This window comes from Pantherophis guttatus, chromosome 8 (genome assembly GCF_059756535.1).
Source record: "Pantherophis guttatus breed Tessera chromosome 8, ASM5975653v1, whole genome shotgun sequence".
Taxonomy (NCBI): Eukaryota; Metazoa; Chordata; class Lepidosauria; order Squamata; family Colubridae; genus Pantherophis; species Pantherophis guttatus.
The window spans coordinates 82,777,561-82,802,403 of record NC_142070.1 but is presented as its reverse complement, the minus strand read 5'-3'; the positions used below and the strand labels follow the sequence as shown (position 1 = coordinate 82,802,403).

Below are 24,843 nucleotides of genomic sequence, written 5' to 3'. Positions count from 1 at the left end.
ACAGTTCTGAAGCCATGTTGAAGGCCCCCATCACTTTCAAAGCTTCATCAGTACATTGGCCATCTGATTTAAAATGTTCCACACAACTTCATTACGTAGCGTTATCAAAGCAAGGGCCTTTCTGCATGTTACTACACCGGAGCAGTACTTTTACAGAAGGGCTTCAAGGGTATCTACAAAATGAGTCTATGGCCTCCAAGTTTTGCAAAAGCTTTTGGACCCAGATGGTGAATTGACACCCTCCGATTGCCAAGGCTTGACAAACGGAGACATTGCTTTCGTCCTGCCAGCTTAGTTCGTCATCATCGCCTGGACTGATACTTCACAGTTTTCAACCTAGCTTTACATTTTGTGGATGTGATGGGGATTAATGGAAGCTCTTTATACAGTCCCAATGAAAAACTGTGAGTGGGTAGGGCAGCCTCCATTCAGGATGGAATAGTGGCCGCGCCATGAAAATTCAAGATTATGTTTGAAAGAGAAAGGCGGGGGAAATCTTGGGTTCGGTTTTGGGGTTCTCCATCATTTACTGACACCATCTGACGAACGATAAGTAAAGAGGAGAAAAGGAGTCAAATACTCAGGGTGTAAATCAGATTTTGAAGAAGAAAACGGAGGATTTTTCATTAAACAGGGCTGCTCCTATTTCAATAAAAGTATCGTGAGCCTGTATTTGTAACAGCAGAGTCAAAATAATGAAATATTCATGGTGACATAATATGACACACACAGACACAAAATATGTTCTCAGTATTTTCCTCACAGACGAGTCCTCTGTTTTTTCCTCCCACATTTTAATGTTCAGTTGATCAAAAAAAGGGAAAATGGGTATAAATATTCATGACACATTAATCTTTTCTGTGATTTATTTAAACAGCAACAACTCTGCAAGTGGGCAGAAGTGTGTATGTGTGTGTGTGAGTGTATAGTGCAAATGGGTGTGGAACCTTCTTGAAACTGCATTGTAACTTACAACTGTGTGGTAAACAGGATTCAGGTGACCCTGAGGGCACAGACAAACCTCCAAGTGGCCTCAATGACTCTCTAAAAGGATGCAAATGACCAGCGGTCTGCAAGGAGTATCAATCCTTCCATCCTCCACCATTCTATTCAGAACTGAAGAAGAGTCTTGGATGAGAAGCGAAATGTCTTCAAGGGAAAAAAAGTCTCGTTGCCTTTTGAAAAAAAGCACCTTCAGATGAAGACAAAGAACAGTTAACACAAGTTCAAATGAATCCAGGTAGAACTCCCGGCTCAACTCAAGATGCAGGTAGGAAGGAGTCATGGAGATTTTGGAAAAGGAGCTAGAATAAATCTTCCCAGGGTCCTACATTTAGGAGAACCTAAATGAGGCCTTCAAAGAGGTAAAGTTGAGGTCAACTCTTGCTGTTGTGTGCAACTTTCAATATTTTGGGGAACAAGGACAGCAAACAACAGCTGAACTTGCTTATAGTCCCAACAGGATAGAAGAGTTGAGCCCATCAGAGGCTTAATGGCAGCTACTGGATCAAAACAGCCAGAGGACATCAGTCACCATCTGTTACTTAACCACTTTGTTGGAAACAAGGATGAGAGGGTTAAGAAAGGATAATCCATGTCTTCCTGCTTTCAGTAAGAGAGGCCAAGAATCAGAGAGAGAAGCAAAGTTGGAACGGCTCTAGGAAGTCCCGTCTTCTCGCTTCCTTTTCTACTTTGTACATATCCTTATGGAAGAGCAGCTGGATGAAATATGGGAAGAACGGAAAAGGAGTAACTGAAGTTGCCCCAGCACCATCTGTGGTCGCTCTTCCCTCATTAATCCAGATTTCATTTTTTTCCCCCATGGTTGGGACAAATCCCCATCCAGATGTGTATCTGTTCCTCCAATCACAGGTGGACCTTGACTTAGAACCATCCGCTTAGCGGCCATTCAAAGTTGCGACGACACTGAAAGAAGTGACTTACGACCATTTTCACACGACTGTTGCAGCATCCCCAGGGTGACATGATTTACAGTCAGTCATGCTTGGCCGATGACTCACATTTATGACCATCACAGTGTCCCTGGGTCATGGGATCCCCCTTTGAGACCTTTTGACCAGCAAAGGCAACAGGGAAGCCAGATTCACTTAACAACCCTGTTACTAATTCAACAACTGCAGTGATTCACTTAACAACCAGTAAGAAAGGTCATAAAATGGACAAAATTCAGTTAATTGACTTGCTTAGTAACAGAAATCTTGGACTCCATTGTGGTCATAAGTCGAAGACTCCCTGTATTTTAAGTTTTCTGTTGTAGTACTGTTCTGCCAATTAGTTTTATTATTTTTTACATAGCAATCCTGCTATTTCCCAAATTGTTTAGGCTTGCTCTTCGATGTTGCCATTGTCCTCACTCCCAGACCTTCTCTACCTAACGAGATGGCTTCCTCAAAGACAGGATGTGAGCTTCTCTACACAGGGGATTCTCCTAAGTTTTGGGGATATTTCATGACACTCAATGTAGTTCCACTGTTAATTGTCCTCACTGTTAAGAAATTTTTACTTAATTTCAAATTGTTTCTCTCCTTGGTTAATTTCCATCCGTTGCTTCTTGTCCTGCCTTCTGGTGCTTTGGAAAATAAATTGACCCCCCCTCCTCTTCTTTGGGGCAGCCCCTGAGATATTGGAACACTGCTATCATATCACCCCTAGTCCTTCTTTTCCCTCTAGACTAGCCAAACCCAAATCCTGCAACAAAAGGATGTCATCTACATCTCACTGGTGGCCTGGGAGAAAATCTCCTTTGTTGTCTTCCTCCATGAATGGCATTTTTCATCGGCTCAATATTCCCCACAACAGCATTTTTATGCATTTTGTGAATCCTCTCTCGGATTGTTCTCTTTCCCTCCGCACGACATCTGTCCTTCACTTTTCTTTGGCCCAGAGTTTCCAGGACTTTTTTTTTTTCAATTTTTATTTATAAGTACAAACTAAACAGAACAATGAAACGTACAAAACATAAAAACATATAAACACCCATTTCAATACATGTCCAGTTTGTCGCAACTGTAATATACATTTCTCTTTGTATTTTGACTCTTCCTTATTTGGTCCTTCCCTTTTGTCTATCTACTGTTGATCTTTGTTGACCTATGTCTGTTCTTTGTTTCCATCATACTATGGTCATTTTGTTTACTTCCTATTGCTTCATCTCTTTCCTATCTTTCAACCAACTATACCACTTTTCCCATACTAAGTAAAAGTCATGTTCTTCCCTATTTTGTAATTCCTTTGTGAGTCTATCTAATTCCGCACATTTCCATTTTCAAACCCTCTGCTTTGTTTCATTCTTCCTGGAAGCCATCTGGGTATAAGAACATTTCCCAGCCATAGTCCAACCCAGCAACAAAGTAAGCCTCCCATTTTGCTTCATTTTCCTCGCCCTTTCCCCCCTGTTTTTCAGGGCTTCACAGACAAAATGATGGAGAAGTCATCAATTTAAGGTTTGTTTGTTTGTTTCCTGTGAAGTGTTGGGTGTGCAGCACTCCTATTGTGCTCCGTTCTCAAAGAAGCCTCCTGGGCTTAAGAAAGGATTTCTATGAATTATTTCTTTCTCTCGTCTTAGCCCAAGGCATTTTGCCTCTCGCCTTTGTTTTCCTTCCGTTGAAGGTGTGTGTGGAAATCTCAAAAGGAAAACCAACCGTTAGAGAGAATCCAACTAACTCACCCAAATAACAAGCAACGGTGAGTGTCGGATTCATGGGAGGAGAGCCGGGAAAAATAGAGTTCAGACGTAGGAACTCAACCGAAGTACAAGGGATGCGCTGGATCATTAATATTCTCCTGATGGCTTGACCCACTATCTACTTTGCAGGGAGGAAAATTAAATATACCGATTGAAAACTTTGGAATGGATCGGCTTTCAAAGACTTATTACGAAGGAGGGAAGGTTGCAGTCCTTCTCTTTCAGAGAAGAGTTACAAAGGCCATGCCATTTGCAGTCACTTGTGTTCCTTTGGACGCTCGATATTTGTTTATGGGTGATTTCTTCAGCTTTCGGGTTATTTGTAGGTAGGCAAGTTCTGTGCTGCCATTCTTCCTGCAAAACACATCCTAGTTCTCTTCATCCCTTTCTGGAGGACGAGGCAGCACTGAATTTTGTAGGCTCTCCTATCCACCTCTCAGAAATCCTAACCCTAATTTTTTAGGTCAGAGTGGGGGCGGGAGGCTACCCAAAAGAGGAAAAGTCAAAATGATCGGGGCTGAAACACCACAGAGATACAGGCATCCATACCCTGTCCTATGGGGGGAGGGGCTATCAAAAATGATAAGATGGAAGATATGGTCTCTAAAGGTCTATAGAGATTCTCAGTCACCCAGGTCGTGGATGTCCCAAAGGTGCTTTTTTCAAGAGGCAACTGGACCTTCTTTGTTTTTCCTTGAAGAGGTTTTGCTTCTCATCCAAGAAGCTTCTTCAGCTCTGACTCAACTTTCTTTGTTTTTCCTTGAAGAGGTTTTGCTTCTCACCCAAGAAGCTTCTTCAGTTCTGACTGGACCTTCTTTGTTTTTCCTTGAAGACCTTTTGCTTCTCATCCAAGAAGCTTCTTCAGTTCTGACTCAACTTTCTTTGTTTTTCCTTGAAGAGGTTTTGCTTCTCACCCAAGAAGCTTCTTCAGCTCTGACTGGACCTTCTTTGTTTTTCCTTGAAGACCTTTTGCTTCTCATCCGAGAACCTTGTTCAGTTCTTGGAAGCTTCCTGGATGAGAAGCAAAACATCTTCAAGGAAAAGCAAAGTCCACTTGTCTTTTGAAAAAGCAGCTTTGGGATCTGGCCTCTAAGCTTCACCACTTTAGAACAGAGAATCATAGAGCTGGAAAGAACCTCAGAGGTCTTCTAGTCCAACCCCTTGCTCAAGGCAGGAGCCTTATATAATGGTTCTCCAATCTATTTTTGAAAACTTCCAGTGATGGAACACCCACACCTCTGAGAGGAAGCTGTTGCATTGATTAATTGTCCATGGGATGGTAGTTGTGGCCTAACAGCTTGCCAGTTACAAGCTAGTGAAAGCAGTTAGCAGGAATTCTACCCTAGTTCTTTGTTCTGATTCTACGCGGAATCTGAGAATTCCTTCCCTGCCTTTGGCAATGAAGTCTTATGAAAGTAATTTGCATCCTGCAAATTACTTTCATAAGACTTCATTGCCAAAGGCAGGGAAGGAATTCTCAGATTCCGCATATATTGAATATTCTGTACAAAAGGACTATGGTGAAAATAGTATAAACTTTGTAAAAAGTATACAAACATAAACAATAGTGCACCGGGTAAAATTTTGTCTCAGAATCAAGAGCTGCAGAGAGAGATTTGAAAAGTGTGGCTCATTTGTGCATCCAAGAAATGCGGATCAAATTCCTCAACCAACCCAACCGTGTCCTTCATAAAACGGCTGAGTATCTGTCACCTCTCCTTCACACTTCTTGCCAGCCTGAACAAGGAGGAATTAAACCCAAGGACACTAATTTGCTGCACAGCTTAGGTTATGTTTACGGGGCACCTGTTAGGATCCTATCCTAGCTTGCATTTTTTAAAAACAAACAGAAAGAGAAAAGCTTTATCTTCCTTTCAAAACAAAAAAAAAAAAAAGAGGGGGGGAGGGAAGAGATACATTCATCACTACTCCTGAAGTTTTAGTTTAAATTCTTATGATAATGAAGACAGGGGTGTGTTCACCCATCCCCATCTCCATTTCAGCTTTTCTTCAGAAGGATTATCTTAAATTCAGGGCCATCTACGTTTTGGATAAATAGGATAAAGTGTATGCATGTCATCTTCATTATGGAGGTCTCTACTCTTAACGATAGATAGCACCTATGCCAATGAACAAACGCGTAAGACATTTTTAAGATGGGTGAAATAGAAGGTGTGTAGCATTCTTAGTATGTGGTGCCAAAAATTGTGTTGCCAAAAAAGCCAACACAATTCTAGGCTGTCATAGCATCAAGATTATGAGCCACGGTGGCACAGTGGTGAGAGTGCAGGACTGCAATTCGGCAGCTCAAATCTCACCAGGCTCAAGGTTGACTCAGCCTTCCGTCCTTCCATGGTCAGTAAAATGAGGACTCATATTGTTAGGGGCCACATGCTGACTCTGTAAACTGCTTAGAGAGGGCTGTAAAGCAGTGTAAAGCGGTATATAAATCTAAGGCTCGATGTGTAACATGTTCACACTGGTGCAATAGGACTGAGTGTTTTGTTAATATGATTTATTGGGTTAGGGGTTTTTTGTCTTCGCTGTGAGTTGTATTGTGTTGGGAGGGGTGCACTGAGGGAGCTCAACCAACCTCATTGTACATCTGTTGTGCACCCACAATAAAGATTTGAATTTGAATTTGAAGTGCTATTGCTATCAGCCTTCAAACTACCCCATTAAAACAAACAAAGGAAAAGCATTCAACCTTTAAACATTTTTCCCCCTTAATCCTTTTTCTTGCATTTGGGACAGACTGCTGCTTAATTCCCTGCTCTGTCTCACTCAGACATGACCTGTTTGTTAGCCTATTAATAGAACCCCATGTAATGAAGTATTAGAAAGTTCTTTTTTACAAAAAAACCACCATATTAGGAAAAAAAGTGCTTTGTAATTCTAATGTAACTCAACTCTAAAGTAGTACTGCCACATTCTGGGCTCCGGAAGAACTATTCCTTGAAAATATATTCGTCTGCAATAAATATAAAGTCTCCACATAGTTTTCCTTGCAAAAACACCAAGGTGATTTCTCATCAAAGAACTCATGGGTTTAAATGCATTTTTTTCTCCACTTCTTGTGTCATGGAATCACACTTGCATGAATTTTGGGTGCTACCAGGAACACAGCAAGGGAGAAGGTCTCTATAGAGTACAGAGGCAACTGGACTCTCTGGTTTTTCTTTGAAGACCTTTTGCTTCTCATCCAAGAAGCTTCTTCAGCTCTGCCTCTTGAAAAAGCTCCTTTGGGACAACACTGACCTGGATGACTGAGAGTCTCCATAGACATTTTTCTATAGAGTCAGAACTGAAGAAGCTTTCTGGATGAGAAGCAAAACGTCTTCTAGCAAAACCAGAAAGCCCAGCTGCTTTCTAAAAGAAAGCACCTTTAGGACAATCATGACCCGGATGACCAAGAATCTCCATAGAGATACATCTGTAGAGTGGAGTTTCTAAACCTTAGGAACGTCAAGTTGTGTAGACGTCAACTCCAAGAATTCTCCAGCCATCTATCTTACAGTTACCAAGAGTGAGAAAGAGATCACAACTAGCCACCCCTACTCCAGAATTTCCATGGCCCTGTACCACCAACATTTTCCTACACAGACATGCAAAAGGAAAGAAGGACCTGCTATGGAAGAAACGGAAGCCATCAGAGATATCGGACAGTTGGTTCCTCCAACAACTCCTTATCTAAGTTTTAGGCAAAATAGCAGAGGGACATGGAAAGGTAGAGGGTTGGTGTTGGCAATAGGTAGTCCTGAATTACAACTCTTTGTTTAGTGACCATTCAAAGTTTGCAACAGCACTGAAAAAAGGTGACTTATGACCGTTTTTCACAACTATGACCATTGCACGATCCCTATGGTCATGTGACACGTTGCTCGGGCCTTTGAACCCAGCTAGAAAAATGAGAAGCCTCAACTAATTCAAGTAGCCCTCGACTTATGATCACAATGGAGCCCAAAATTTACATTGCATTTCACACTTATGACCATTGCAGCATCTCTATGATCATGTGATCAAAATTCGGATAAAGCCAAGCATCCGAATTTTGATCACATGATCATAGAGATGCTGCAATGGTCATAAGCGTGAAAAATGGTCGTAAGTCACCTTTTTCAGTGCCGTTGTAACTTCACACCGTCACTAAATGAACTGTTGTAAGTCTAGAATTACCAGTATTCTAGGAAGATTTCTTTCCCTTATGAATATGGATGGGTTCGTCCTTTTTTTTTCTATGAAATGGTCACAATTTTGTGAACTTTCATCACATGCCACAATCACAAAGCATTAGAGAATCATTAAGCTTTGCTAACCAATAGAATTGAACCAACATTTCCAGATGACTTATTCCCATTTGTTCCCATCTTCTTTCCATCGCCTAGCAACTTTAAAAATTTATTTATTTTTTAAAAAATTTATTTATTTGTCAAGCATATATAAGATAACAGGTAAAAGTATAAACATAATTTGAATACATGAAAAGAGTAAGTAAAAAGGAATATTAGGACAGGGACAGTAGGCACGCTGGTGCACTTATGCATCAAATCAAATCAGACTACAGCACATAATCTGGGTGAAACCAGGTTTAATAGCAGGAACTGTGCAAGGGAAATACGAGCCAGCAGAGTGCAGTGGCAGCCAAAGAAGCCAAGGCAATCCTAAACTGCATTAACAGAGGGATACAGTCAAGATCAAGGGAGGTACTAATACCACTAAAGCCTTAGTAAGACCACACCTAGAGTACTGCGTCCAGTTTTGGTCACCACACTATAAAAAAAGATGTTGAGACTCTAGAAAAAGTGCAGAGAAGAGCAACCAAGATGATGAGGGGACTGGAGGCTGAAACATACGAAGAACGGTTGCAGGAACTGGGCATGGCTAGTCTACGGAAGAGAAGGACCAGGGGAAACATGATAGCAGTCTTCCAATATTTGAGGGGCTGTCACAGAGAGGAGGAAGGGGGTCAAGCTATTCTCCAAAGCACCTGAAGGCCAGACAAGGAATAATGGATGGAAACTGATCAAGGAGAGATTCACCCTGGAAATAAGGAGAAATTTCCTGACAGCGACAGCAATCAATCAATCAATGGAAAGGCTTGCCTTCAGAAGTTGTGGGAGCTTCATCCCTGGAACCTTTCAAGAAGAGACTGGACTGCCATCTGCTAGAAATGGTGCCGGATCTCCTGCTTGAGCAGGGGGGTTGGACTAGATGACCTACAAGGTCCCTTCCAACTCTGCTAATCTCTTAAAGCTCAGTGATTGTACAGATAGTCCTCCACTTACAACAATTGAACCCAAAAGAGTGCAGAGAAGACCAACCAAGATGATTAGGGGACTGGAAGCTAAAACATATGAAGAACGATTGCACAAATTGGGATATCTAGTCTAATGAAAAGAAGAACTGGGGTGACATGATAGCAGCCTTCCAGTATTTGAGGGGCTGTTAACAGAGAAGAGGGGGAGTCAACTTATTCTCCAAAGCACCCGAAGGCAGGACAAGGAACAACGGATGGAAACTAATCAAGGAGAGAAGCAACCTGGAATTAAGGAGAAACTTTCTAACAGTGAGAACAATTAACCAGTGGAACAGAAGTTGCCTTCAGAAGTTGTGGGAGCTCCATCACTGGAGGTTTTTAAGAAGAGACTGGACAGTCACTTGTCTGAAATGGTCGAGGGTCTCCTGCTTGAGGAGGAGGTTGGACTAGAAGACCTCCAAGGTCCCTTCCAACTCTATTATTCTATATTCTATATTCATTCCTTGGCGGATACGAAAGAGATCTTGTCTCTTTCTCTGAAAAGTTTTGCCAGATTTGGAGAACTTAATAGAAGATGGATATGTTTTTGCTTAGGGTTACAAAGATGTGACTTAATTAGGGCTTCTGAATATTCCTCATAGACAAATGATTTCTTTTAATTTAGATAAAAAGAAAACAGAACTGAATAGGATATCCCAAATAAATATTGCTTGATCCTAAATTTTGCATAACACAGAGGTATTGCAGTTTACATACTTTATACAGATAGGATAGTTTCTAGTATCTACTTAGAATTGATTTGATATTAGTTTTATATCATCATCATCATCATCATCACCATCTGCTGGAAAGTAAATATAATTGGAAGATTTTTATGTTTCTTTAAATTTGATTTCAAAACAAAAATACATTTTACATTAAAACATATTCTAGCTCTCATAAAAGGCATAAAGTCATTAAAAAGGTGGCTTTTTATGACTTTTATTTCCAGGAATGTGTTTACAAAACAACATTTTTAAGGATGTCCTTTAGATGAAAGTCTCAAAAAGACAGAACCTTTGAGAGGAAAAGGCAGATTATTTCTGGCACAATGCAAAAACACACTTAGAAACCAAATCTTACAGGATTTACTCAAGTAAACGTCAACTGTTAGTGGTTTAACACCTTTACAATCACTGGCAAATAGCTACATTCTTTTAAATCTGCTATAGAAAGACTGGAAGAAAAACCACCAATAAATGGATTAATAACATATCAGGGCAACCTACAATGTCAGTATAAGCAATCTGGATGTCTAACAATCTGCTTAACATTATATTTTGGAAACAGTATAACTACACAGCCTTTATGACTTGAAGGTAGAGACCATCAACCTACCACAAAACTAAAATGATTTTCATGCAGTAGGATAAATTAAGGCTATCACAGTAAACTTAGAAATGTGATAGACACAACTGGGGAAGCAACATCATCCCTCAGATGTAGCTGATTATTATGCCTTCTTTGTAGTTTTCCTAAATGTTCAAAACTCAACAAACAAAAAAACTGCACTGAGAACTTTTTTTTCCATATGTTAACACTTGTAAGGAGGAACGCATTTCTTTAAAAGAGTGTATAGATGGACAACTCCAACCAAGCTGAGAAATTTACATTTTGCCAGTTTTGTTTCCGAGCAGTTAAAACTGGAAGCTGTCATTTAAATGGAAACAAGTTCTTGGTGCTTCATTCAGAGCTACAACCCATACAGAGGCAAGTTAAAGAGATATTTTTAAAGGGTGTCCAGGCACCTGTGCTAAGAACTCTGAAAAATGTGACAAAAATCCTTCTTTCCATTCGCTGATCACTCTCGGGATACATTACAAGCACAGATGTTTTTGAGTATTTTTCTAAAATCTAAATGATGTTTTCCCTTAAGCATGAATTCTCGGAACGAGATCAAAAGTAGGATGCACCCAGAATTGCCTCAAATGCTTAACAGTGAAAAAAGAATTCACCCAACCTATTGCTAGACTAATTCTACAAAACCTAGTTTACTTCCCTGGAATATTATGTTTGTTAAAGTAGAGCACAATTTAAACATCTCCTCCTCTGCCCTTCCCCATCCTCCCTCCCTCCCTCCCTCACTACACAACACAATACATTCCTGTTAATCCGAATCTTACACAAGCCTTTGTGCACAGCTAGCAAGGATCTTAGCCAAAGTTTGCTTCTCTTCTCACCACACCCCCTTCCTTCAAAGCACTTGAGAACGTCTCCTGTCACAGGGCTTTTTCAAGACCGTAGGAGAAGGCAGCAACGCTTGAATATCGATTCTGAAAAATTCCTTGGAGGAGTTAACAGATTTTTTAAAAATGAAAAGTTCTCTTCACAGGTACCTTTCATCGCCCTGCTCAAGATTCAGAAGCCCACCATTATTTCGAGGAGCGACGCCTCTTACCTTCAAAGCCAGAATCAACCAGCCCAAATTGTTCCAGAGCTTTCACAAAGAGGACAATCATAACCAGGACGGCTATCATCTCAAGTCCTTCCAAGTTCATGATGATGCTTCAAGTCATGGTCTACCCCAGCTAGAGAGGAAAGAACTCAGGTGCCTGGACTTCCCTGTAGAGCCATGGAGCCACCTTAAGAAGCTGACAGCCACGGCGAGGAAAAGTGGAGGAAAGGAAAGGGAAAGAGAAGGAAGACCGAGGAGGAGTGACTGACAGGGAGGTGAATGTCTTCGATCCGACCCTAACAGAGTCCAGAAGTAGCAGCCAGATAAAAGTCTCTGGCTTGATAGGATGATCTGTTTGCTCATCAGCCCACTCCAACACAGCCATGAGTGGAGAAAAGTAGCAGTTGCCTCCAAGGTCCGAGAGGTCATCCCACAAACGCCCTTTGTAGAATGCGATCCACCTTGAAGTAATAGCTGACAATCTGGGAATAATCTCCTTTTTTATATTCCTGGTTCCTCCCTTCTCTACTAGCAGCTCACAGCTAATAGCCTAGGATGTTGTGGATATTTAGTTGCCTGGGAAACTGAAGCTATCTAATATGGGATCCTCGCACAGGATGTTAAGAAGCTAACATTTGAAAGTAAGATTCCAAATAAGCAAATAGTCAAGAGGTTTGTTGTCACCAGATCTTAAACACAAAGGGTGCTAACTTTCCCTGCAAGCTACTCTATAAGCAACTGTTATTTAACCCCCTAGGGTGGGAGTTGGGCAACTATTTTCAAATTCCAGGTGGCATGGAGAAGATCATTTTACATCTGCTATGTTAGTGAAATAAGCTTAGATTATTTCATGGACCCAAAATCGAGCATAAAACCCTGATGATGATGATGTTATACTATCTCAGAATCAGATGGTTCTCTCAAATAATATCACAAGATGTATGTGTTTGCATTTTAAGCCTGAGAATTTGAGACTCCAGAAAATAAACTTCTTGACATCAGAAGGACTACTGCGTAACTAACGTGTACATCTTTTGTTTTATTTTAATGCATTTAATAAAATGAAAAATTGTTGAATGAATTGAAACTAAACTGTTTCTTTTAACTGTTACGGAAGTTGATTTAACTTGATTTAGCTGTTACAGAACCTGTATGAGTTGAGAAGCTAACAAGAGGTGGATGAACTAAGTCCACCAGAAAATCCACGGATTGTAACCTGGAAAGTTAAACAAATTTATTCCATATTGCAGCTAAAAATAATAATAATAATAATTAAATGACTGTGTTCATGAACTCTCCAGAAATAACACTCGACTTTCAGAAGGTTCATCAGTGCAGAAACGATCTTGTGAAATGATGGAGCTCTTGGTCAATTTCTTTTGTGACAAGGGCTACAATGAAGAGGACCTTCTCATTATATCAGGGAGATCTTTGACCCACACAGTCAGGGCTATTTCTAGCAAGAACCTTTAAAACTTAGAGATAATGACTCCCACATTAAATCTGGTCATTTGGACTGCTGAGGTTTAGCAATCTTGGAGAGAAATCGCCTCCCATTTTAGCCCGGCCAGCAGACACTTTCCAAAGAACAGCCTTGGTCTAACTGGAATTGACCCACAAGCCATGTTTGACCTCTGACCTCAACCATCACTGCAAATGTTGACTGCCACATACAGTATGTCTACCTACAAGGCAGGACCATCAACTTCCATCCAGCATCAAGACTTTGTTAGTTCCAGGTAGAAAAATCATCTAAAGAATTCTCAGGCCCTACACAGAACTATAATTCTTAGCACCTAGGAGGAAATCTGTTTACACTAAGGTTGCCATATCTCGGCCACAAATATCCAAATGACACTTTGTGTGGTCTTCTACTTTTCTGAAGGTTTTCAGCTCCAGCAACTACTACATGTTATTTTTATTGCTATCTGCAATAGGATATTAGCATCTATGTAGTTGTCTGGATTTTTGTAGTTACATATATGGTTTACCTAAAACTAGGTTAATATCTAGTCCAGTGTTTTCAATCTTATCAAATTTAAGATGTGTGGACAACTCCCAGAATTCTCCAGCCAGATTCTGAAGTCCACACATTTGTTGAGATGGGTAAACACCGGATCTAGTCATTAGAGAGATAATATAAAATATATCTTTCTATATTTATTTGAGTAGATCTGCCAAGCAAATTGTAAACAGATGGAGTCATCTTTACTACACTTGCTACTCCTACATTTGCAGACTAACACTCACTAACAATTTCAGCTGCAAATTATATTTATCCTTCCCTGCAGCAAAATTGTGCAAGTCACTGAAATGTTTTCAAATAAAAGAGAAATAAAAATGAACTTGGGCAAAGAGAGAGAGAGAAATTGAATTAACAGTTCAATGCTTCTAAAAAAAGAAAGGATTATTCCATCACTCAACTTTAGACTCATTGAGAGAGAGAGAGACAGTTACAAATACAATAATAATAATAACAACAGAATAATAGAATAACAAAGTTGGAAGGGACCCTGGAGGTCTTCTAGTCCAACCCCTTGCTCAAGCAAAAGATTCTAAACCGTTTCAGATAAGTGGCTGTCCAGTCTCTTCTTAAAATCCTCCAGTGATGGAGCTCCTACAACTTCTGAAGGCAACTTCTGTTCCACTACTTAATCATCCTCACTGTTAGGAAGTTTCTCCTTAATTCCAGGTTGCTTCTCTCAATGAATTAGTTTCTTGCTTTCTGGTGCTTTGGAAAATAAGTTGACCCCCCCTTCTTTGTGGCAGCCCCTCAAATACTGGAAGACTGCTATCATGTTCCCCTTAGTCCTTCTTTTCTCTAGACTAGCCATATCCAAATGCAACTGTTCTTCATATGGTCTAGCCTCCCCTATTACATGTAGTCCTTGACTTATGACCAGCACTGACCTAAATTAAGTCAGATAAACATATTTTTTGGAAGAATTAAACACTTGTCTACACTCAAATAATTAGTATCAGGCAGCTCATGTTACACTATGGATTTTTTTTAAAAAATGGAGGAAAAGTCTGAAGTCTTAATACTAAATACAAATTAACTGCTTCATTCAACTGTGGTAAAGTACTCACGCCATCATAGAGTCTAGACCAGGGATGCTTATTTTGTTTCTACCTTAATCCAGAAATGCCAAGACATTTTGAATTTATAGCTGAAAGCTGTTTATTGCTTGGAGAATGCTTTTCTTTTTAATAGATAGATCAGGTTAAGAGAAGACAGTGAATTGGAAGGAAATAGATTTAAGCGTTTAGACCATGGATAGAAAATTCCAGATAGCCAAGCCATAGATGTTTAACGCACTAATTTCCTAGTCCATAATCATCACCAAAATAGGAAACTGTTACGAATATAAGATGGGAATAACTAATAAAATTGATATGACTAATTAAATATTTTGGAAGTCATATATGACAGGTTTTCCCTGAAACAGGATTCTTATCTGAATTTAGGTTGGCTCTGGTTCTAGGTCCCTCTAACCCAACATTCTAGGTTACTCAGGGACCGTACAAATGGGAAGTATTCAAGGACACCACTATCTGATGAAACCCTGATAATCTGCAACCATTCGTCATATCTTTTAGTCTCCAGTCTCCTAATCATCCTGGTTGCTCTTCTCTGCACTCTTTCCAGTGTCTCAACATCTTTATTTATAGTGTGGTGACCAAAACTGGATGCAGGATTCTAGGTGTGGTCTTACTAGGGCTTTATAAAGTGGTATTAGTACCTCACTCGATCTTGATTGTATCTCTCTGTTAATGAAATGTAGAATTGCATTGGCCTTTTTTTGCTGCTGGCTCATATTTAACTGGTTGTCCACTAAGACTCCCAGATCCCTCTCACAGTTACTGCTATTAAGCCTGGTTTCACCCAGTCTGTATCTGTGCTTTTGGTTTTTCTTACCTAAGTGTAAGACTTTACTTTTCTCTACATTGAATTTCATTTTGTTAGATAGGGCCCAGGGTTCGAGTCTGTCCACATCCATTTGGATCTTGAGCCTATCTTCTATTCAGTGGAAATTATGGCAGAAAGAGTACGGAGTTGACAGACTAACATCTACTTGCTAAAGGACTAACTCGTTCACAAAGATGCCCGGCCTTTAAGAGGCTGATTTCTGTGTCAAACTGAGATCTATCCAGAAGCATAAAATCTATTTACAAGACGCAAACATTCCTGTGTGTCTTTGTTAGAGTGGGTACAGAAAGACGTTATGATACGGCATGTTGCTTTCCTAACTTTGTGCTCAGTTCCTGGCTCTAGTATTTTTTACTTAGTTCAGCTCCTGCTGTTTTGCTGGCTGTTATCTTGGTCTTTCCCCATTAACTTTGCCACGGTTCAATGGTTTATTTTCATTAAGAAGAGTATCACTCCATCAGTTCCCTCGTTCTAATCAGCCGTTCTGAATTCAGCCTCTTAACTCTCCTGAAATCAAACTTCCTTTCCATTATGAATTTTTGCATTCTATCTGAAAGATTGCAACACCCACAAAAACTATCTATTTAATCCTGGAGCACAAACACGGCACAAATTTGACGTCAATGTGACTTTGAAAAGGGTCTGTCCACCTTTTCCTGTAGTTTAAAGAATTAGAAAAGTAGATTTCTGATTTGAATAAAATATACATCAAATGATCCTTGGGCAACATATTTCCAAAGTGACTTGGTGTTACTGCTGTGATGCCATTAGTTAGTTATTTATTTTTCCTTATTTCTCCTCTGTCTTCCAATGGCACCCAATATAGAAAAATTGTACGAAATGAAGGTGGCTTTGCATAATAAAAATATAATGTAAATCAAAAGAGATTAACCAGCCATAGAAAGCAGTTAAGAGAAAAACAACAAAAAACAAATAGTTTTAAAGAAACGGATAGTTGCAAGCCTCCTAAATGAGTTTGGAAGACTATGCTGAAATTAATAGGACATACTTCATTTTACAACCCCAAGAAGAGAATAACAAATACAATTAATTAAAGTATAAATTTAACCGATAAATACAGAAATTGAAAAAGAAATCTCCATATAGTGTAACAGTTGTCTTCATTGCCCCTCCTGTGGACTAGAAGCGTGAAACTGAGAGCTGAACCCAAACCAGAACTAGAGGGCAATATAGGTAATCCTCATGTTATGACCACAATCGATCCCAAAATTACGACCACAAATCTCTGTTGCTAAGCCAGACAGTTTTTAAGTGAATTTTGCCCCATTGTACGACTTTTCTTGCTACGGTTGTTAAGTGAATCACTGCAGTTGTTAGATTAATAAGAGGGTTGTTAAATGAATCTGATTTCCTCCCCTGACTTTGCAGGTCAGAAGATGGCAAAAAGGGATCATGTGACTCCGGGATACTGCAACTGTCATAAACATGAGTCCTTTGCCGAGCTTCCGAATTTGGATTACGTGACCATGGTCGTAAGTGTGAAAAATATATTAAAAAAAACCTCTGGAATTCTCCAAGTTTTTTCTTTGGAATTTTGTTCCCTGCCTTCCTTCCATCCCTTCTGTTTAGAGCAGTAGGAACATCTCCCTCTGCACTTAGAGAGAAGAAGGATCTAGCCGCAAATAAACAATTTGCATTGTAAAAATGGTTCCCTCCTGATTATTCTGATCCTGAGAAAGGGGGGGGGAGAGTAAATGGAGCAATCCCTTATCCTCTAACATTGCCCCAACGATTCCTCTTTGAGATAATTCTTTTACAATTAATCTGCTTTTCGAAGAATGCCCAGGAGAACGGTACGTTGTAATAAACCATCTTAGCAAAAGCTACGGATTATAGGAACTATTTTGGAGCCCCACTTTATTATTATTATTACTTTAATGGGGTTTGTTTAATACAGACCAGCTGCCTGCATATGTACAACTACCATGGCAGTGAGGGGAAACAAATCCAAGGAGCTTAGCAATCACATAAAATGGTGATCAAATACATTTTTTTTAAAAAAAAACCCTCACTGTTGCAACCTGTTATCTTTTTCTCACCTTGTAGGAAGTTTTTTAGAAGAGATTGGGCAACCATTTGTCTGAAGTGGTGTAGGGTTTCCTGCCTGAGCAGGGGGTTGGACTAGAAGACCTCCAAGGTCCCTTCCAACTCTGTTATTATGAATTAGCCCCCCTCTCCACAAATCAGCAGAACAACTTGCCTCCAGAACTTCTGAATGCTTCATCACTGGAGGTTTTTAAGAAGAAATTGGACAACCATTTGTCTGAAATGGTCTAGTTCTAATCCACTGCTGAAGTCGGAGACCCTCCACTATTTTAGACAAAGGTTGTCCAGTCTCTTCTTGTGGGCGCCTCCACAACTTCTGGAGCCAAATTGTTCCACTGGTTGATTGTTCTCACTGTTGGGAAATTTCTCCTTCGTTCTATGTTGCATTTCTCCTTAATTAGTTTCCGCCCATTGCTTCTTGTCCTACCTTCTGGTGTTTCGGAAAATAGCTTGACCCCCTCTTCTTTATGGCAGCTACTCAAATATTAGAACACTGCTATCATGTCATCCATAGTCCTTCTTTTCATTAAGCTCGACACACCCAATTCCTACAACCTTTCTTTGTATGTTTGAGCTTCCAATCCCCTAATCATCTTTATTGCTCTTCTCTGCACTCTTTCCACAGCCTCAACATCTTTCTGGTATTGTGGCAACCAGAATTGGATGCAGTATTCCAAGTGTGGTCTTAGCAGTATGAATAAACCTTCTTTAGCATGGTTTCTTTAAGAAGCTTGTTGCCAAAGAGCTGGCAATGTGCTACAAAGCAAATTTATACAGTCTTGTGCACCCAGGAGATGCATCCAGTTTATGTCACTTGGGAACCGAAGAGGCTGTACTACAGAGATCAGATTAGAATGCCTCTCTGTGACAAATCTTGAACAGGGATGCTCAAAATAATAAATTAATTCAAGAGAGAGCAGGTTATGAAAAAGTTATCCGTGTCTCTGAAGGACCAGCTTTGAAAATACTCTGCCACGTATTTAATGCCTTGTGGAGTTGAGTTTCTCTTCAGCCAAAGCTTCCTTCAACTGATCCAAAATTAAACACATATTTGGAGAGTTTATTATTCAGCGCTAGCATACCTGTGTGTGCACATGGCTATGAGAGAAAGAGAAATTTCTGGACTATACTTAGTTACAAGTCCCACATTCTAGATGCCAGAAGCATCTTAAAGAGTTAATTTGGGAAAAATGAATGCTTGCCATCCACTATGGCAAAATAACAGGCAAATCTCCCTGGCAGTCATTTTGGTAATAAGCTTCCCCATCTAATTTCAAATTTTCAGATCTAGTCTGCCCCAAAACGTTGGCCTACCATTAAATTAATTTGATGCGTGAACCCTATCCTATTCTGTTCAACCCAATCCCATTGAGTTCAACACAATCCTATTCAGTTCAAACCCAATCCAATAATTTTAAAAATGGTATCTATACCAACCTAGCCTTTAAATGCTTATTAAAATTTGCATATATTAAAGAAAACAATACCTATGAATCTTTCCATTTTTCTTTGCCTTAATTAGTCACCACTGCACACGTAATAATTCTACAGCTTTTTAACTGCCTTCCTACGGCTGCATATACCCTTTAAGCATATTTATCGGCAAATAATAAGATTTATTGAAGGAATATTTGTTTGTCCCATTCTATTCTCTGCTTTCTTTCTCTCAAGAAATTAATTCTATAGGCCATTGGTTCTCAACCAGGGGTGAAATCCAGCAGGTTCTGACAGGTTCTGGAGAACGGTAGCGGAAATATTGAGTAGTTTGGAGAACCAGCAAATACCACCTCTGGATGGTCCCAGAGTGGGGTGGGAATGGAGATTTTGCAGTATCCTTCCCCTGCTATGCCCACCAAGCCACACCCACAGAACTGGTAGTAAAAAAAAATTGGATTTCACCACTGTTCTCAACCTTTTCTTCACCATGGACCCCCATTAAATACCTTTTGTGGCCACAAACCAGAGCCACAGAGCACCAAGACTTAACTCAAGATTTAATTCCTTCGGGAGTAGGGTGGTATACAAATTCAATAAATAATAATAATAATAATAATAATAATAATAATAATAATAATAATAATAATAATTCATAACATTTCTTCAAGCCTTCATGGACCCTTTGTGATGAACATTATGTTCCATGCCCCCAGGGACCCATGGAAGAAAGGTTGAGAACCTCTGCTGTAGGCCATTGTGGAGTCACATCAGTCATTTTCTGGGACACCAACAAAGCCCCCAAATAAATTGAATCAGCTGTTCAGCAGATGTGGAGCAACAGAAAGTCAGCTAAAAGATTTTCTTGACTCCCGGATATTTTGGACACCGTTCACACATCTCTAACTGTCTAGGGCTGTTGGGAGTTGGAACAGAAGCTCTCTGCCAGGAGTTGGAGAAAGTTGGCCAGACCACAATGGAAAGGAAGACTGGATTTACTTTCTTCTGAAATCCCACTCTTCATCTTTTTCTTTCCTTGGACAAATCGTTACCAGAAACACACTGGGAGGAACAATATGGCTGAAGAGAAGGGAAGATGTTTCAGATGTTCCACTCTTCTCTCCCTGTATGATATTTTAAATCACCATCAATCCGTGTTTGACAGCATGTTTTCAGAAAAGATAAACCGCTTCTGTTACACCCTTGCAGTTCTCTGTGACATGAAAGGTAAAGTAACAAGCGTGATTCCTAGCAATTTCACGAATCTGTAGTTGTCTTAGCAACAATATGGAAATAATTTATCATCGCCTTTCTCTAGGATGACTCTTCAATGTCCCGGTCTAGCTTGGAGCCCAGGAATGCTCTCATGGTGTTCCACTCAAGTGTTAACCAGTTTAATCCTGGTTAATCCTGTCCTTAAAACTTCTGAGAGAAAGCAGAGTCATCCTGGGGCTGTTATCATTTTTCATAACCGCATTAATTCATATCCAGCGAAGAAGCCTCAAGAGTTTTCTGAGACAGAGAAAAAGCTTCTTCCTCAAATGAATTCAGAATCCCAGTGGAAAAGAACGTAATTCTGTTTGAAAGGCCAACGTGTTAAAGAATAACTTCTTAATATATTTTTCTAGCAGAAAACTGGGGCTGGAAACTTGTTCCCAGATGTCCAATGAATCAGGGTTTCCTCCACTGAGCATTTTCTGCTAGGATGTCTAGTTACTTGGTGTAATAATTATTGTCTGCCATCGGACAGCAATGAAAAGCTCTATATTAAAGAAGAATTTTTCAAAGGAAGGTAAGCAAAAAAGATTAGGGGTATTTCAGAAAAATAAACTGCAATACTTGCTTTATTTCTTGACTGCCTTCTTTAGTTGCAATTATAGTTCTAATTCTCTAGTCAAGACCAAAGGTCACCAAGTGACCAACTTTTTATAGCGTACAGAAATTGAGATGAAAGGAAATGTTTCTCGTAAAGGCAGTCCTGGACTTACAACAGTTCATTTAGTGACCATTCAAAGTTACAATGGCACTGAAAAAAGGGAACTTATGGCCGTTTTCCACACTTAAATCAGTGGAACTACTTGCCTCCAGAAGCTGTGGATGTTGCATCACTGGAGGCTTTTAAGAAGAGACTAGACAGCTACCTGTCTGAAATTGGATAGGGTCTCCTGCCTGAGCAGAAGGTTGGACTAGAAGACCTCCAAGGTCCCTTCCAGCTCTGTGCTGATTGTATTGATTAATTGTAAATTACCCTACTTCAGGCATATTGTGTGAAGTCCTTGCACTCTAGAGAAGGCTCTTAACAGAGGGAAAGATAGAAGGAAGCAGAAGAAGAGGACAACCAGCAGTTGGGTGGATGGGCAGTGATGATGTACCACTGGAACATCTGAAGGAATAGAATAGAATAGAATAGAATAGAATAGAATAGAATAGAATAGAATAGAATAGAAGAGTAGAGTAGAGTAGAGTAGAGTAGAGTAGAGTAGAGTAGAGTAGAGTAGAGGAGTAGAGTAGAGTAGAGTAGAGGAGTAGAGTAGAGTAGAATAGAATAGAATAGAATAGAATAGAATAGAATAGAATAGAATAGAATAGAATAGAATAGAACAGAATAGAATTCTTTATTGGCCAAGTGTGATTGGACACAGAAGAAATTTGTTTTGGTGCAGAAGCTCTCGGTGTACATAAAAGAAAAGATATGTTTGTCAAGAATCATAAGGTGCAACACTTAATGGTAGTCATAGGGAACAAATAAGCAATCGAATCATATTAGAAAACAGTCAATATAAATCGTAAGGATACCAGCAACAAGTTACAGTCCTACAGTCATAAGTGGGAGGAGATGGGTAGTGGGAACGATGAGAAGATTAATAATAGTGAAGACATAGTAAATAGTTTGACAGTGTTGAGGGAATTATTTGTTGAGCAGAGTGAAGGCGTTTCGGAAAAAACTGTCGTTGTGTCTAGTTGTTCTGGTGTGCAGTGCTCCATAGCGTCGTTTTGAGGGTAGGAGTTGAAACAGTTTATGTCCAGGATGTGAGGGGGGTCTGTAAATATTTTCACAGCCCTCTTTTTGACTCGTGCAGTATACAGGTCCTCCATGGAAGGCAGGTTGGTAGCCATTGCTTTTTTCTGCCATTCTAATGATCCTCTGAAGTCTGTGTCTGCCTTGTTGGGTTGCAGAACCAAACCAAGACATCATGGTTTGAGACATCATAGAGAAAAATGCTCACTGTGGTTGCTAAGAATTGACACCAACTTGAAGGGACATAATGAATCCATCAGTGTGAAGGCTGAACATTGCAGAGAAGCAGATCTTGGTGTAACCATTAGGAGAATCCTCTGATAGAACAGATCGTCATGAAGATTAGTAGGTCCTCCTTAACTAGCAAAAGCTCTTTCGCCTTCTTGAGTTCATGTTTCATGAAGAGGTAGGGCAAATATCCTGACAACTGGAGAAACTTATAATTCTCTTCCTCCTCCAGGCTGCCAAGTTCTGACTCAAAAGGGGACTAGGTGATTGCTATGAAAGGAGCAGTACCAAAAGTGATGAAGTATTCACAAAAGGAATTCAGTTTTATTTCCATCCGGCTTCAAAAGGCCCCAATGGAATGCCTTCTGGGGATCTTTAAAATTTCAAAAAATCCTAGGCACCCAGGAACTCTTTCAAAAAGATCTGAAAGAAATCAGATTGGCCTGTCATTACTCTTTCCACCACCCCCCTTTTTTTTGCCTGCCCTGCTTTTATTTATTTATTTTTAATGCTATTTATTCTCTCCAGGCAGCCACATCCACCGACACTTAACCACCTTCTGTTTTAAAGAAGCTGCAAAGCAACTCATCCATTGTAGAGACATTGCACGTAATAATCATTTATCTTTGAAGCAGCGGGACAACTTTGTAGATAAATTTCTTAATAATAAGGAGTATCTACTGTTATTTCTCATAGGATTGAGATAAGGATTCCCCCTCTGAAGGAACTTCAAAAGACCAAATCAATATTATTATCATCATCACCACGGTTGTATTGTAATTATCTGGAGCCAAAAACAGCTATCGGTTTTACTCCATGAAGTTGGTCATTTTTCACATATTTTGTAGGTTTCGTTTGTGACTAAAAACCTTGCCCAAATCGGGAAGATAAATAGACAGATTTCTCTTAAATTTGTCATTATTTTTCACTATGAAAAGTGAAGGTTTGGCAGCGAGAGGTAGAAGTAGAGACAGAGGAAACAATTAGATCAAATATGAATGATGCATGGAGATACAAAATCCCAAGGGGGGAGTAAGGAAAACATGCCGAAAATCAACAAGAATTGAAATACTAAAATGAGCAAGAGATGATGGATAGAAATAGAACACCTACTACTTATGATTTGTGCTATTAAGTTTTAGAATAGAGGAAGAAATTAGAAAGGGGGAAATATTATTATGCATATTCCTATATAATATTTAAAAAAACAATATGTAGATGAAAGGATCAGAAGTTGAAAGTTGATTGTACTTTGTACACTTAAACAACATTGTCAGGGTTATTAGTATTATGTATTACAAATACTGAATAATTAAATGATGAAGGATTATATACATGGAACGAATACTAAAATGTTAACACCTTTAATTTATATTTATGTTATTAATATTATAAGGATGTGAGTATGATTAATGTAATTAAGATTATTAATATTATCCCTATTATTTGGTATCAAAATTAACGATACCAGATGCCACACTGTTCATGTATTCAAAACACACACACACACACACACACACACACACACACACACACACACACACACATATATATATATATATATATATATATATATATATATATATATATATATATATATAATATAAAACATATTTAAAAGAGTTCCACGTAACATGAAGGCCCTTCATTATTATTTTTTAACTGAATGGATCATGGAAATCCAATTGAAAATATTAGGTGCCATCAAATAATTAGAGGCATACCTTTTCAAAATTCTCTTTTTCACCTCTTGCCTGCAAAGGTATAGGCATGCCTGCTCTGCTAGCTTCCGTATTTGAGCTGTCAGGCAAGAGATCGTGCTGCTATTTTGTACCATGCCACATAAGCCACCAGCTAAAATGTATGTTTTAATTAATCCCCAAACGAGCAGAAGATGTACCAACTTTCAAATGGTACATTAAACATGACATCCTCCCACGATACACTCTTGGCATTTAAACCTCATTGCTTTACAATCAAGATAAAGAAAGTGAAGGGACATAGTAATAAGAATTAGTTTAACCGTTGTTATTTTGCTTCTGTTAAGAATTAGTTTAACTCCTGCTTTCTCGCTTCTGTTTCTTGCTTCTGCGCTGATGCCTTGCTTGATAGATAAGAAGGGCAGAGCACGGAGCTGCCCAGGGTTGACTCAAAATAGATAAGGAGGACACAAACGTAAAAGCCTACAAGAAATGCTCCATAGCAGAGGTGTCAAACACAAGACCCATGGGCTAAATCTGGCCTGTGATGTGGTCAGATCTGGCCCACTGGCTGTCCTGGAAAATGTAAGGGGCCGGCACGCTTCGCTTTGGCTTGGTCTACCCAATGCAAAGAGGAAACATTGGGCCAGCGTGGCTTCAGCCTGGTCTACCCAGTGCAAAGAGGAAACATGCCAGAAGTTTGGGGAGTGGTGTCAAGATGGCCACACCCACCCAGTTGGCCACTCCCGCCCAGCCCCCTGAGATCAACGACAGCCCTGATGCAGCCCTCAATGAAATTGAGTTTGACACGTCAAGTTGGCCACGCCCACTCAGTCACATGCCCCTCCCACCTAGCCACGCCCACTCAACCGGTAGTGAAAATTTTTGAAACCCACCACTGACTCCACACGCATCTGTGAAATGTGATGTTTCTTTTGGGGAACCAATGTGCTAATAATATGAGTGTGTGATTCAATTGCAGGCAAAGATAAATTGACTGGTATTCTGGTATTCATTAATAACATATTTCTTCTTGTTGTGATCTAATTAATTTTAATTTATTGATC

General features: G+C 39.7%; 1 protein-coding gene across 4 annotated transcripts in view; it reads right to left on the bottom strand.

Moving 5' to 3' along the window:
- KCNIP4 (potassium voltage-gated channel interacting protein 4) overlaps positions 1-24,843 on the bottom strand; it is a 267,229-nt gene that overhangs the window by 112,988 nt on the left and 129,398 nt on the right. Inside the window, exon 1 of one of the 4 annotated variants that reach the window (XM_034436006.3) lies at positions 11,401-13,876. The exons of the other annotated variants lie outside the window; for them this stretch is intronic. Coding sequence (XP_034291897.1) covers positions 11,401-11,500 — 100 coding nt within the window. The 5' untranslated portion in view covers positions 11,501-13,876. Of the gene's footprint in view, positions 1-11,400; positions 13,877-24,843 lie in introns of those variants that run through there. 4 annotated transcript variants of the gene reach the window in all.